General features: G+C 39.3%; 1 protein-coding gene across 1 annotated transcript; it reads left to right on the top strand.

Annotated features, from left to right (window-relative positions):
* The first annotated feature begins 2,447 nt into the window (after positions 1-2,447).
* hapln1a (hyaluronan and proteoglycan link protein 1a) lies at positions 2,448-11,765 on the top strand. Its single transcript, XM_030144360.1, has 4 exons — positions 2,448-2,729; positions 7,946-8,290; positions 9,606-9,908; positions 10,075-11,765. The coding sequence occupies exons 1-4, from the start codon at positions 2,645-2,647 to the stop codon at positions 10,359-10,361; spliced, it is 1,020 nt and encodes a 339-aa protein (XP_030000220.1). The 5' UTR covers positions 2,448-2,644; the 3' UTR covers positions 10,362-11,765.
* The last annotated feature ends 1,231 nt before the right edge of the window (positions 11,766-12,996 follow it).

The raw sequence follows: 12,996 nt of genomic DNA, 5'->3' as shown, positions 1-12,996 counted from the left end.
TGTCTTTCAAGAAGATGCCAAATATGAAACTCAGTTAGGAGATACACCACAGGGAAAATGTGAGGTTTGTTTTCTTTAGCTCTCATCCCTTAGTGCTGGAAATAATTCCATGGTGTGTTAAGATACGTGCAAAATAGATATGTGGAATACGGCTGTATATTTAAATAATATATGTATTAATATATTAAATAAAATTAAGATCCAGTCATTTTGCAATTTACAACATGTACACACCTGTTTTCCATTCGACATTTTGGTTTCAGCCTGGTCTCCTCTGGATAGGTCTGGAGAAGTAATGTTTTCCAGACAACAGATCTATTCTCAATATACAAGTCCATGTCACGATTACACCACATCTATCTATCTATCTATCTATCTATCTATCTATCTATCTATCTATCTATCTATCTATCTATCTATCTATCTATCTATCTATCTATCTATCTATCTATCTATCTATCTGTCTATCTGTCTATCCGTCTCTCCGTCTGTCTGTCTCTTCATTTACCCATATGAATTGTTCCAGCTCCTCACTTGCCAAACAGCCTCCCTTTAAGCCTTAATTACATAAAATTATGTAACATTTCATCACTCATATTTCATCACCAGGGAACTCTGAGGATTTTCACATTGAGCAAAAATACAAGTCATGCAGTTTCTCCAAACCATGGGCTGCTTTCTCCTTCTCATACAAGGCGCCAAAACTCTTTCATATGTAATTATGTGGACCAGCAAATATTTACTGTTTCATAATGTGGCTTTGATATCTATCTGCTCATGGATTGGCAGCCCATGTTAAGCTGAGTAACACATCTTGTTTTATTGTGCTGGTTTCTTTTAGAGCACCATTATGTATGCAAACCTGCGGCAACCTATTCTTCTGAGTCCCTTTTGTCAAACAGGGTTGAATAGGAATATTGTAATACAAAAGTCAGTTCTTTCAGACACATGTTTACCAGGCTATTGTGTTCTCACAAATAACTGGTTGCTGGTTTAGGAGGAAGTGCGTGTGTTTATGCAGTAATCTTACCATTAAGGGGGGGACTCCTACAGTGAACGTTAACATTGCCTTTGATAGGCTTAGCTTTTCCCAGATGCTACCATCATGCAGATGGAGACTGGTTTACACTCGTTGTCTGTGTCAGGATACAGGGGCCCCCACACAGGGGCCCCGTATATTTAGAATTTTACCCTGTGTGCTAGTCCTGTGTTCATCTTACGTAACGTTTCCTTAGTTTTGGGGGGATCCAGGGCTGGAGATGATGTGCCCGGAGTGAGCTGCCACTTTAGAATATACAACTGAGGCCCACTGTTAAGTTTTGTCATCTCTGTGGGGTTTGAAAGATTGACAGAAGGGGAAGAAAAAAAAACAGTTTGGTTTGTTCCCAGCTGTAATAACTCCAGTGATAGAGCGGTGCAGAACAGAATCTGCACAGTACTGCCTCTATTCCAGCCTTGCCATCTCTCAAAGACAATCTGGACAGCTGGGGAAATATTTAGGAGGGACCACACAGCTCCCCTTTGGCTTAGACTGGTCACAAATCCATTCTTAGGGTGTGTTGTTTAGTTTGACACAGTCCTTTATCTCTTCAGTTACAGATATTTATTAAACAACCTTAAGCATCCTGGAACATTTGTAAAAGACAAAACATGTAGCCTTCAATGCATGTACAGAGTGAATGTCACAAGGGAAAGAAAAAGAGTAATAAATTCGAGATGTGAGGGAGGATTAAGGGAGGATTAGTCTGACGTATGACTTCAAGCCAAACATGCGGTGTATATCATTTTTATGGTTCTTTTACCTTTAATGCTGTTGTATCAAACATAAGCCAAAGTGGCCAGATGAGTTTTAATACTGTGTGTGTGTGTGTGTGTGTGTGTGTGTGTGTGTGTGTGTGTGTGTGCAAATGTGTGTCTATATATGCAGAGAGAAATGAAATGTTGAGGCCATTTACAGAGCTCAGCACGATAACAATAATGTTTAACATTACATTACATTTGATTCATGTAATTGAGCCGTAGTTTAAATATGGGAACAGCTACGGAAAAGAAATCATGGCATGAAGCCTCACCAGAGTGAATTAGACATATACAGACACTACTTACAGGTAATCATACAGTAAAATAAAAGAATCACTATAATTTAAGATAATGTGTCACTAATGCCTGTAATTACATAAATATTCCTCAAAGTTGGACAACTTTACAATATTTAAGTAATCTTCAAATACTGGTTCAAATGAAGAACCATTAATTTTGTTTGATATAGCCCTGGGAAACCACCTACAAGTTAACTTTCTAGAGGTTCATTGTATGTTTTCACTCTCCCAAGAGAAAAGGGGAACCAGAGCAGTGCATGGTGATGGGCCAAGGGGAGGGGGAGTGGTCTCAACCATGCTAGGCTTCAATAAAAGGCACTTGTCTGGACGTCTGAGGTGCCTAAACTTTCCAGTAGCACCACAGACAGCCGCTGCACAGGCAGAAGGAAAGAGGGACAGCTAGATAAATTTAAAAAAAAAAAATTAAAGGAGAAAAATTATAGATTAAAATATTTACAGTTTAGATACCTAGTGTGTTTTTTATAATTTCTTTTATATTTATATTCTTATTGAAAAGGGCCCGTTGAGTGAAAAAAAAAAAAAAAATGAAAATGATGAGTCTGCTTTGCTTCACTCTTATCACCATGACCTTGGCTGGCAGTCAGGCAATGAGCACTAACGCAACACCAGGTAAACCTTAAAATGTCTCAAAAAGTTTGAATATTTTGATATGTGCATGCTATATCTGTAGTGTACTTGATAAATGCATGTGAATGTGTTAATGCATGTGTTTGCATGTGTGTGCATGGGGGAGATGAGTGACAGCTGAGCTGTGTGTAAAGTGGTACCCCAGCACCGGCTTATGTAACAACAGGGTCATTGTAGCAGTAGGTAACAGAGTCGTCTCTGGGGTAACACACACACTGTGACTTACCATTAACTCGGTGACTCACTGCATACAAACCACCACAGCACAGGCTGCATAGTGAATAAATCACTCTGTCATGAACTGAGGCTCACTGCCCACACGACTGAATGAGAATTACACCACTAATACTACTGGTTGTCTTCAAATATGTTCCATGTGCTTTGGTGGTTAAAACTGAGCTAAGAAAACTTGTCACTTTTTTTTCAGAAATTTTCACATCATTGTTTTATTAGTATATTTTACATGTGCTATTGTCTTTAAATAACTGGTAGGGGATGAAACTTGAGTAAAATATGTAATGTCATATCTAAAGCACCTGCGCTCCATCAGGGGGTTCTTATAAATCAAATTTACACGTGCCTTCAGAATGATGTTACCTCAGCTGCAATCTGTCTTCTACTTGAATAGATCTACTGTTGTGGTGAAAGAAAAAAACCAGCTTGGAGCCAGTGTCTCATGTTATATATATTGAGTGATATTTAATGCGCTTTCAGCATCCTTGAAAGCTGACTCAGTAGATGTCAAATTAGGGATGCTTCGGTCTCTCTCTCTTCCAAGACGGGAGGAAATGGCTTGTCTGCGGGGAAAACTGTTTCACTCTGGGAGGAGGTGATGCTTTTTATCCAAATACTGAAACTGTTCCCATTGGTTAGTGATGTCACAGCTGTGTGAGTCTATATAGTGTGTATGCATGTTTATACATGACCTCACTGTCTGCCTTGGTAAAAGCTCTGGCTCTGCTCAGGCCGGCTCAGTATCACTGTTCCATACAGCACAGCTTTTTATAAGCCATATGAGCAGTGTATTCTGTCTGGGGCGTTGCCTCTCCTTATACCTACTGACTCACTCTGGCACTGAGAGCTTTTGGAAATCCGCCATGGTAACAGGCAGCGTGACAGGAGCGAAGTTAAGATTAACGATCCGCAGCCAAACGTATAGAGCCCCATGCTGAACAGCGGCCAAATGACTCTGTCTTTCCCTGTGAGGTAATAGTCTGTTAAGTCTAATGCTTACTGTGGTTGTTGGTTACTGAGGCTTGGCCTGGTTGCAAGAGCTGGGTGGGAAAAGGGGCTTGGCTGGAATTGGGCTGAGGCTGGGGACTGAGTTGAAAATCTGTTTAGGCTACCAGATTAGACATATATCGCAGTATTTGGTGCCAATATGTATATTGAATTAAAGTGCAATTTTAAAATGGACTCTGGTGACAGTTTGTTATACTGTGTATCTGATGGTGATGCTAATATATAGGCTACCATCTGCACCACACTCCATGTTTATGCTTGTTATACATGAGAGAGAGAGAGAAAAAAAGAGTTTATTGGAATCAATGTGTAGGAGTTGAGTTGCTGTGCTTGTCCCAGCTGTGCTTGTTAATTCTTTCTCCATATTGACACAAGTGGGCCAGCAGCAGAAGAGAGCAAAGCTGTGGGATGTTGTAAAGCATCTCATGTCCTCGTCGCTCCGTCAAACAAAGAGGGTGTGGCTCTGTACACACTCATATACACATGCAGCATCTGCTCTCAGAATATTTGCATTTTTTTTTCATAGAGATATTAGCCAATTGAGAATGTTCTTTTAATAAATAACAAAAAATAAAAACGATGCTGGGGGTTTTACAGGCATAATTAGACGTAGTAGTTTCAGAATATATAGGTCATGGGCTGGATTTGGAGCGAGGTAATGTTGTTGTTGATTTACAGTTTGGTCTTACAAAGTAGCAGATGGTTCTAATCACTTGCTAATCCACGTTTTTACAGAGTGAGAGAGAATTGTGCTCGGTCATAAAATGGCAGTGCTTCTTGGCTGCAGCTGCAGAGCCTTTTTTATTGTCATGCATGTGTTCATTTATTTCTTCGCTGTGTTTTCATTCCCAGCTCCACTCATCAGCAATCGCATAGAAAGTGTTCAAAATAAATGACTTAACCCATTTTCATGTTATACGTGACATTAGGCACTACTTTTGACCTCACAGTCTTGTATAAATAGGATGTAGTTCGAGGTGTGACAAAGAAAAAGAAAGACTTTCTTCTCTTTCCAGAAGACTAAGTACACACGGCAGGCTGTTACTTTATGAGTCTACTGTGCCCCACATGGTCGGGGCCACATTTTCCTGTGGGATATGTTGCTTCTGGTAAATGCCGACACAGGAAGGAGACTGAAGTCAGTTTCCATATGGTTGCCTCTGTGTCTGCTACTTACTGTTTACAGTTCAGGCAACATTACAGAAAAGGTCGAGCCAGTGTTTATGTCTCAGAGACGATAATCATTTAGTGATTTAAAATATATTAGACCTTTGTTTCATTCCAAGCTCTTTTCAGCATTGTGTTGGCACTGCAATGATTAACCAGCCCCCTCCTCCCATTTGAGATTTCAGCAATTTGGATTCATCTCTGCACAGGACAATGTTTCCATAATATAGTACAATGAACCTCTTTCTACTCTCTCAGGGTAAGATTTCGAAATTTGGAAATATTTAGGTGCAAATGGCATCACATCTGGTGAGTTGGTGTTGACGTCACCATCGCCTTCACCTTTGCCAGGGCCTTTGATGAGCAGTTTACTCATTCTGGATCCTTCAGGTTTCAATCACACGTCATGCAACTGCTACCCATGCAGAGAATTTATGAGGCACAACGTACAATGAGTCACTCACGGAATGAGCAGCATAGACTAAATGTGCTGCTTTCGAGGACTAGCCGCAGCAAAAGGGTGTTTCCTATCTCATAAAATACATAACATCTTGGCTAAACTAAGGAGGAAAAGGGCAAGTTTAAACAGGTAGATTAACCCTTTGAAGACTGCCATTATAATAGGAGTCTTCATATCAGAAAATGTATTTTTTTTTCCAATTCTTTTCCACATTTGTTTTCAAGGATAACTTAACTTTCAATATCTGGCCATTAATTATAATTACTATAAATAATAAATGCTTTAAACAGTGTGTTTCAGTAAAAAAAAAAAAAAAAAAAAAAGACTTGAAGTGCCATTTGAATTTCGTGGATAGTGCAAATGGTTCAAGGCAAGGCAAAACAAATGTATTTGTATAGCACAATTCATACACAGGGCAATTCACAGTGCTTTACAAAAATGGAAAAGAGACAGATTAAAAACACACAGTTATAATTAAAACATAATCAATAAATCATAAATAATTAGGAATTACAGTAATTTGAATGCTGTAAAATGCAAAATGTAGCACCGGAGCAACAGCAGTCGTTAAAGGGTTAAGGCATATCAGAGGAGTTGTATGAAAGACATGTAGGAAAACGAGCAGAACAAGGTGGGACTGAAGACATTCTGCTAATTGAACCCTTGTGTTGGAGAATTCAATACCAATGATCCAAGGAACTATGTTGAGTCGCAGTTACCTCAGTGTCTCTCCTGTGTAAGTGTATTTATTTCAGGGGATGGTTTTAGGTCAATCAGCTCCGACAACAGCGGGCCCTTGGCATCTATGATTGTATTTACCACAATACTCAAGCCATGTGGGAAATATTAAAGCCAGTGACACAGTTTTCGAGACATGACTCTTGTGTAGCTGCCTGAAGTGCGGTGCCTCAGAACAAACGCTGGCATCGTCAGTCAGGAAAGGAGACAGGCTGCTTTAGACCCAGACCCACTTGAGTGAGTGGAAAGAAAATGAAATCAAAAACAGACAGGTCAGAGTCTAAAGTCTGAGTGGATATAAGACATTCAAGAGACTCTGTTAAGCACTGAAATCGGACCTGGCTAAACTGCAGACATTTTATATCAGTCAGTTTATATGCAATAATTTACTCATTTACTCTGAATCCACTTTCAAACACTGGGAAGTGTATCAGACGTAGAGGTCAGGGGTCATGTGGGTCCATTCACCTGATGCTTATTATTGTCTGGCACAGACCACCTCATGCCAGCTAAGGTCTTCTTAACTAAGCAAGCCCTGTGAGGTCCAAACATGGAGGTCAGGGACATTATGGGAACTCATGGAGTTAGAAAAACGACCTGCTGTTTTGAGTTAACGAATGGCCTGATTTGCAGAGAGGAGACAGACACAGAGTAAGGAGGAAATAAAGAATAATGATAACAGCTATGTGTGGGATAACGGTATTAAATTATTTACCAGCTTTTTCTGCCATTGGCTAGGACCCTGACATACAAATCAGATGAACAGATAGAAGATAAACAGTTCATTTTGAGCCGCTGTGCAGAGGAACTAAAGGTTTATATTCTAAGAAGGAAAAGAGGTCTGGCTTCAGGGACCAACCCTTGTTCTAGTCCTGGTCTAATAAACCCTGCAGAATACACTTAGATATTTAGAAAGTTTAATTTTGAGGTAAGGATTTTGACTTTAATGAAACAAATTCCAGTAAGTAGCATGTTGGATTTTTTGTTTTCTTCTTTTGTATTTTGCAGCCAAATGCTGAGACCAGGATTTTGAAATGCAAACTGTGAATTAAATGCATAAGAAATTCCATAGAGTACCCGACTATAAAGGCAGCACGTTTCTGTAGTGATGATGTAACATTGAGAAGCCATGTGAGTTGGCAGCCTTTTACAAATCATGGGTATTCATCCACAGACGTGTTGGAATATGAGTGAACATGTGTCAAGAGTAACAGGAGTCTGGGGTATTTTGAGTAGGAGTGCACTGGGAGTGGCATACGTGTTTGAGTGAGTTGGGCCTTTAAAAGCCAATCATAAAATGCTAATTCAGTTACATTTTCATCGTCTCATGCCTTATGGAGAGTATTTGTGAACAAGCCACTAGCATGTGGGCAGCTGGTTTGACTGTGTAAAATACTGAGACTCTTAAATGTTCATGAACTGAATGGTAAAATCTTGTAAATGACAGAAGTTAAATTTTGACCATAAATCTTTCTGTATTTTTCTTTATGTATCCTCCTCTTTTGTTGTCCCATATATTTTATAAGTGTAGCCCTAGTATAGTAACATAGGCTTGTTTATTGAACAACTATGATGTTCTCTTCTTTTGCAGTTAAGATCTTTGCTGAGCTCGGAGCCAATGTTACCCTACCTTGCCGCCTCATATCTGATGACACCATGTTTTTTGGTAACACTGGTATCCGAGTGAAATGGACCAAGGTCCAAGACGATGAGAGTCTGAATGAAGACGTGCTGGTTTCAATGGGATTCCACAGGAGGACATTCGGAAGCTTTGAGGACCGCACCTTTTTGCAGGAGGCAGACAAGGACGACGCATCCATGATCATAACAGACGTCTCCATGGACGACACAGGAAGATACCGCTGCGAGATCTTCAGTGGGATGGATGACGTTGTACAAGAGATGATCTTGGAGGTGGAGGGCGATTCCACTGATGGTAAATGTCATTTTTATGTCTAAAAACAGTTCAAGTGTAGACCCTATTTTATGGCATTATAAGAGAAAGGCTTCAAACTTAAAGTACATACATTACAGACTGTGAAATTCATAATGGATATAGCGTATTATACATATTTCCCTCCTTGTCAACATGCATCTGTTCTCTATAGTTTTAGATTAACTATCTTCTTCAACATGTTTTTGTTTGTAAGTTACTGAAAACATCCATATCTACTTTTATTGTGGAAAGAAAAAGCAAGGGAAGAGACAGCATGTGTTGATTTATCCAAACCACTGCAATGATTTAGTTATGATTGTATCTGAATACTATTCTGTCTTCTGTAAACAAAAACACATTTTCCTTATCCTAACATCAGACTTACTCATCTGGTTTTATAATCATAACATTGGCTTTATTTTAAAATACTGCAAATAAAGAGGAACTGCTTTTGTGCAAGTTACAATTATTTACATATTTATTCACATATTTCAGAAAGATGTGTGTGATGCATGAAACCAGTGCAGTATGCCAAAGCTTTTATAAACCAAAGGGCAGCTCCTGCCAGCCTTTTTTTTGTTTAATAGTTGTGCACATGTGTGAAGGATCAAAGTGGGTGGAGGCAGGACACGGATATGTAACTTTAGAAAAATGTAGTGTGAACAGTATTGTGTTAACCTTCTGCTACTTTGACATGTGTTTAAATGAAGGTAAATTACATCAGGGTGTGAGAACGTTTAGAGATTAATTCTTTTTAAAATTGGATTATACTAATCTATAGATTACCTTCTAAATGACTATTTAACCTCCCTTCATTGCCAGTTGGATCCGTGCAGCTGAGCAGTTTATGGTACTTTGGTTTGATTTTTAATACAGCAAAACTTAAAACCTAGTTTGCATAAGATGATGTTTTCTTCCACACAAAGGGGCAGACAAGCACAAAATTAATGAGTTTGCAAAGTCAGGCCTCTGGAGACAACTACCGACATTTTGCAAGCTGCTGGACCTGAAAGACTAAGGCCTACATTTACTAACATAAAACTCAACATATTGCATGCCAACTACCATTACTGTGCAGGAGAGACTGCAGGAGACCACACACATTCTTTATTTGCCTACAGGCCTGAATCTGACCTAAATCAGAGTTAATGGACAGAAAATAAAACAAGATTGGTCATAGTAACACTTTACAACAAGGCCGATTGCAATTTAACTTTCCATGAGACATGTTAAAGAAAGATACGACTTTCAATGTCTTGTTTTTCACTGAGAGTAAATCTCCATAATATGTTAATGCCTCTTCTGCCTCACTCAGGTGTTGTGTTCCCATACTCTCCATCTGTGAGTCGCTACACCTTGACTTTTGAGCGCGCCGAGCAGGTCTGTCTGGACCAAGGTGCTACTATAGCCTCACATGATCAGCTCCTGGAGGCTTGGAAGGGAGGTCTGGACTGGTGCAACGCTGGCTGGCTGAGCGACGGTACAGTGCAGTACCCCATCACCAAACCCAGAGCTCCTTGTGGTGGCAGCAACAATGGCCCAGGCCTCAGAAATTATGGCCGTCGTAATAAGAAAGTTGACCAGTTTGATGTGTTCTGCTATGCTACAGCACTGAAAGGTAAGTTTTGTATGTTTTCTAGATTTTGTCTTTCATCATTCTTACTTATTTTGAGCATTTCTGGTGTAGCTTGGTTTATCTTTACATGAAAAACTACTATAATATTTATCAAAAAAGAGTAGCACCATTCTTTTCTCCAGGCTAACTCTTTTCTTTCTTCTGCCAGGCCGTTTCTACTGGTTGGTCCAGCCCAAAAGGCTGACTTTTGATGAAGCTGTACAGGCCTGCTTGGATGATGGTGCAGAAATTGCTAAAGTTGGTCACATTTTTGCTGCCTGGAAGCTCGAGGCCTACGACCGTTGTGATGCAGGTTGGTTGGCTGACGGCAGTGTCCGTTACCCCATCTTCAGGCCACGCAAGAATTGCAGCCCTACAGAGGCCGCAGTGCGCTTTGTTGGATTCCCAGACAAGACGCAGAAGCTTTACGGTGTCTACTGCTACAAGTCAAACTAGTGAAGGCAAAAATATCTATCTATATATGAAAAGGGAAGACATAACCACCAAAGAGCAGCAACAACCACAGCCAATAAAATCAACAACAAAGCAGATAAGCTTTGGATCTTAACTAGTATGAACTCAGTGCCTTTCTGAAACTGTGATAACCATTTTTAATTCCTACAAAAACAAATACTGTAACTCTTATTTCCATGCAGCCATTGTCAAATTATTTTGTACAATCATTCATGTCACACAGAAGGACAATAAAAAATGTTAAAGTGTGAGTGAAGTGACAGATGAGGACGTGATGGTTGAGAAACAAGATCCAAGTTTGATTCAACCTCCAGGGAATGACTACGTGCAGCTGACATTTGTCTCTCATAACAAAACAAAATTGCTATTCTGATGAATTCCATTACCAACATTATAGACAGACCTCAGACTGACTGTAATGTCATGGAGCCAACGATGTAGGTTATGTTACAATAGGTATTTGTCTGCATCACTCTAACCTCAGTGTCAAAAATCCTTTTTCACTTCCTAAATTCCATGGAGGCTTTTCAAACTGGGGATTTGTTCTCAAACCTTCAATTAATACTGTTAAACAAGAAAATGAATGTAAATGTCTAGGACTGTGACCATTGTGTTTTGATAGCTCCCATAGATGAACTACTACAATTATGAAGTCATTTTTACAATTGTAACCTTACACAGTATTTTTTTTTTTAACAAAATTGTGTTCTAATTATGTTTTCACTTTATTTTTTTTATTTTAATTTTTATTTTTTACATGTTTAGGTTCTTAAATAATAGAAATACAGTTGCACACATTGTGTACGTGTATGTGTATGTGTATGTGTATGTGTATGTGTGAGTACATAACAGATTTTAATTGTTTTTTGATGGCATGATATATCTGACACATACACACACACATGAATCACACCCTGACTAATGTCTTTTACAAAATCATACCACTGACTTTCTAACAGTTGGTCATTCATAGCTGAGCTGTAATGAATGAATATCAAGCATTTGAAAGAACAGAAATTGTTTCCTGTGGACCACAGTGAGCATGTTTCAGACATGCACAAATGGGCAAGCCAAATGTGTGCCACAAAGTTCTGCACACTTTTTTGGTGACAATTGCCAAAAATATTTGGATATTTTGTGTTTGCCTTTTGCTACGATACAGTATTTCTTTTTTATTTCCTAACCTTGGGCACTGAATAATGGTACATTACTTCCTGCAGATTGCATGTGGTAGTTTTGCAACATATCATTTGAAAAATCAAAAACTTGTCACTTCTGTGCATCGGCATAGATAAGTGCATGGGAAGTGACAGTATGTTTGTATTACATCACCATGTACCGTTTTCAACAAGACAGCTTGAAATAAAGAATACAATTTAAATACAACTCTGAATCCGCCTCTTTCTTTGGTTACAGTCCATTTAAGATGGAGCCAGTGTATTACAAGAGGTTTAAGCAGAGATTTAGCCAGTATTGTTTTAGCTGCCAAATTAGGGGCCATGTATTTGGCATGAGAACATGTCATTGAGAGGTCTTGTTTTAAGATTAGAGTCTCCTCACATTTATTTATTCTTTGGCATTTTATATTCAGTGCCAGGCTGCCAGCCCACCACTAAGTCAGACAAAAGCAACAATACCCCGCTCTTAAAGGCTGCCTGTGGGAATGCATGGGAATTGGGTCAGATTTAGGTTGATACTGCAGTTAAATGCCAGACAAATGTAAATGTGATGGTGAAATGTCCATTGATAGAGGCTGCCTGCTCTGTGTAGTGACACAGAAGAAAAACGGTTTTGTGCCATTATTTCATGTGATTTTAAGCACAAAAATGCGAATTATATATTAAATCTATACAAACAGAGACATACTGTATATGCAAAAATACAAATTGTGGGATTTTGCAGGAGTAATGCTAGATATTTTATTTGGTTTCTTTCCATTTCAGTTTTCTGATCTGCTAGACAGGTAGAAATCCCAAAAGCATGTAATTATAGTCAGTTATATAGGAGAATAAAGCAGCTGGATAATGACTGAATGAAAGACTCTACATCCATGTAGACAGAGTCTGAGGCGCCTGTCAAGCCTAGGAAACAAGAGACCCGTGAGCATTTACTTTACAAAACAAACCCAGAAAGCCTATTAAATCCAAGAATGACCTGAGCTGAAAGGTCCAGATTTTTCCGCTGATCACGAGACATCTGCAATTCATGAGGCGAGATTGTAGGTTTTACTCTCACTGGGGCATCCAGGAGCAACCTTTAATCACAAGTTAAGTCCTCTCTAATGACAGTGTGGGCAGTCACAGCGGAAACCATAGTGACCCAAACATATACAAAAATTAGATCGACCAACTTGACGTTATTACTTTGGTAATAGTGCTTTGTGCTTATGAGTCTGTGTCAGTGTGAACTTTAAGGGGCTCTTACATGAGGAGGCACTCTGGGAATAGGGCGAAAAAACACCATTGGTACACTCCCATGGGTCCAGAGCTCTTCAGCATGTACATTACCTCCTCTAATCCACTTGGTCTTCCTTACATTTAATATAATTCACATTTCCACTTCACCTTGAATGTATCATCTGCATACCAAGAGCCTGGTGGTGCACGCATTACAGAAG

This window comes from Sphaeramia orbicularis, chromosome 9, assembly GCF_902148855.1.
Source record: "Sphaeramia orbicularis chromosome 9, fSphaOr1.1, whole genome shotgun sequence".
In the NCBI taxonomy this organism is placed as follows: domain Eukaryota; kingdom Metazoa; phylum Chordata; class Actinopteri; order Kurtiformes; family Apogonidae; genus Sphaeramia; species Sphaeramia orbicularis.
This window is presented reverse-complemented; position numbering and strand designations above follow the sequence as displayed.

What these genes read in the sequence shown, in the direction of transcription:
- hapln1a (XM_030144360.1), top strand. Translation starts at nt 2,645, where the DNA reads ATGAAAATGATGAGTCTGCTTTGCTTCACTCTTATCACCATGACCTTG. An exon ending in GGAGGGCGATTCCACTGATG is followed by an intron (nt 8,291 to 9,605) that starts GTAAATGTCATT and finishes TGCCTCACTCAG; the next exon opens with GTGTTGTGTTCCCATACTCT. An exon ending in CTATGCTACAGCACTGAAAG is followed by an intron (nt 9,909 to 10,074) that starts GTAAGTTTTGTA and finishes TTCTTCTGCCAG; the next exon opens with GCCGTTTCTACTGGTTGGTC.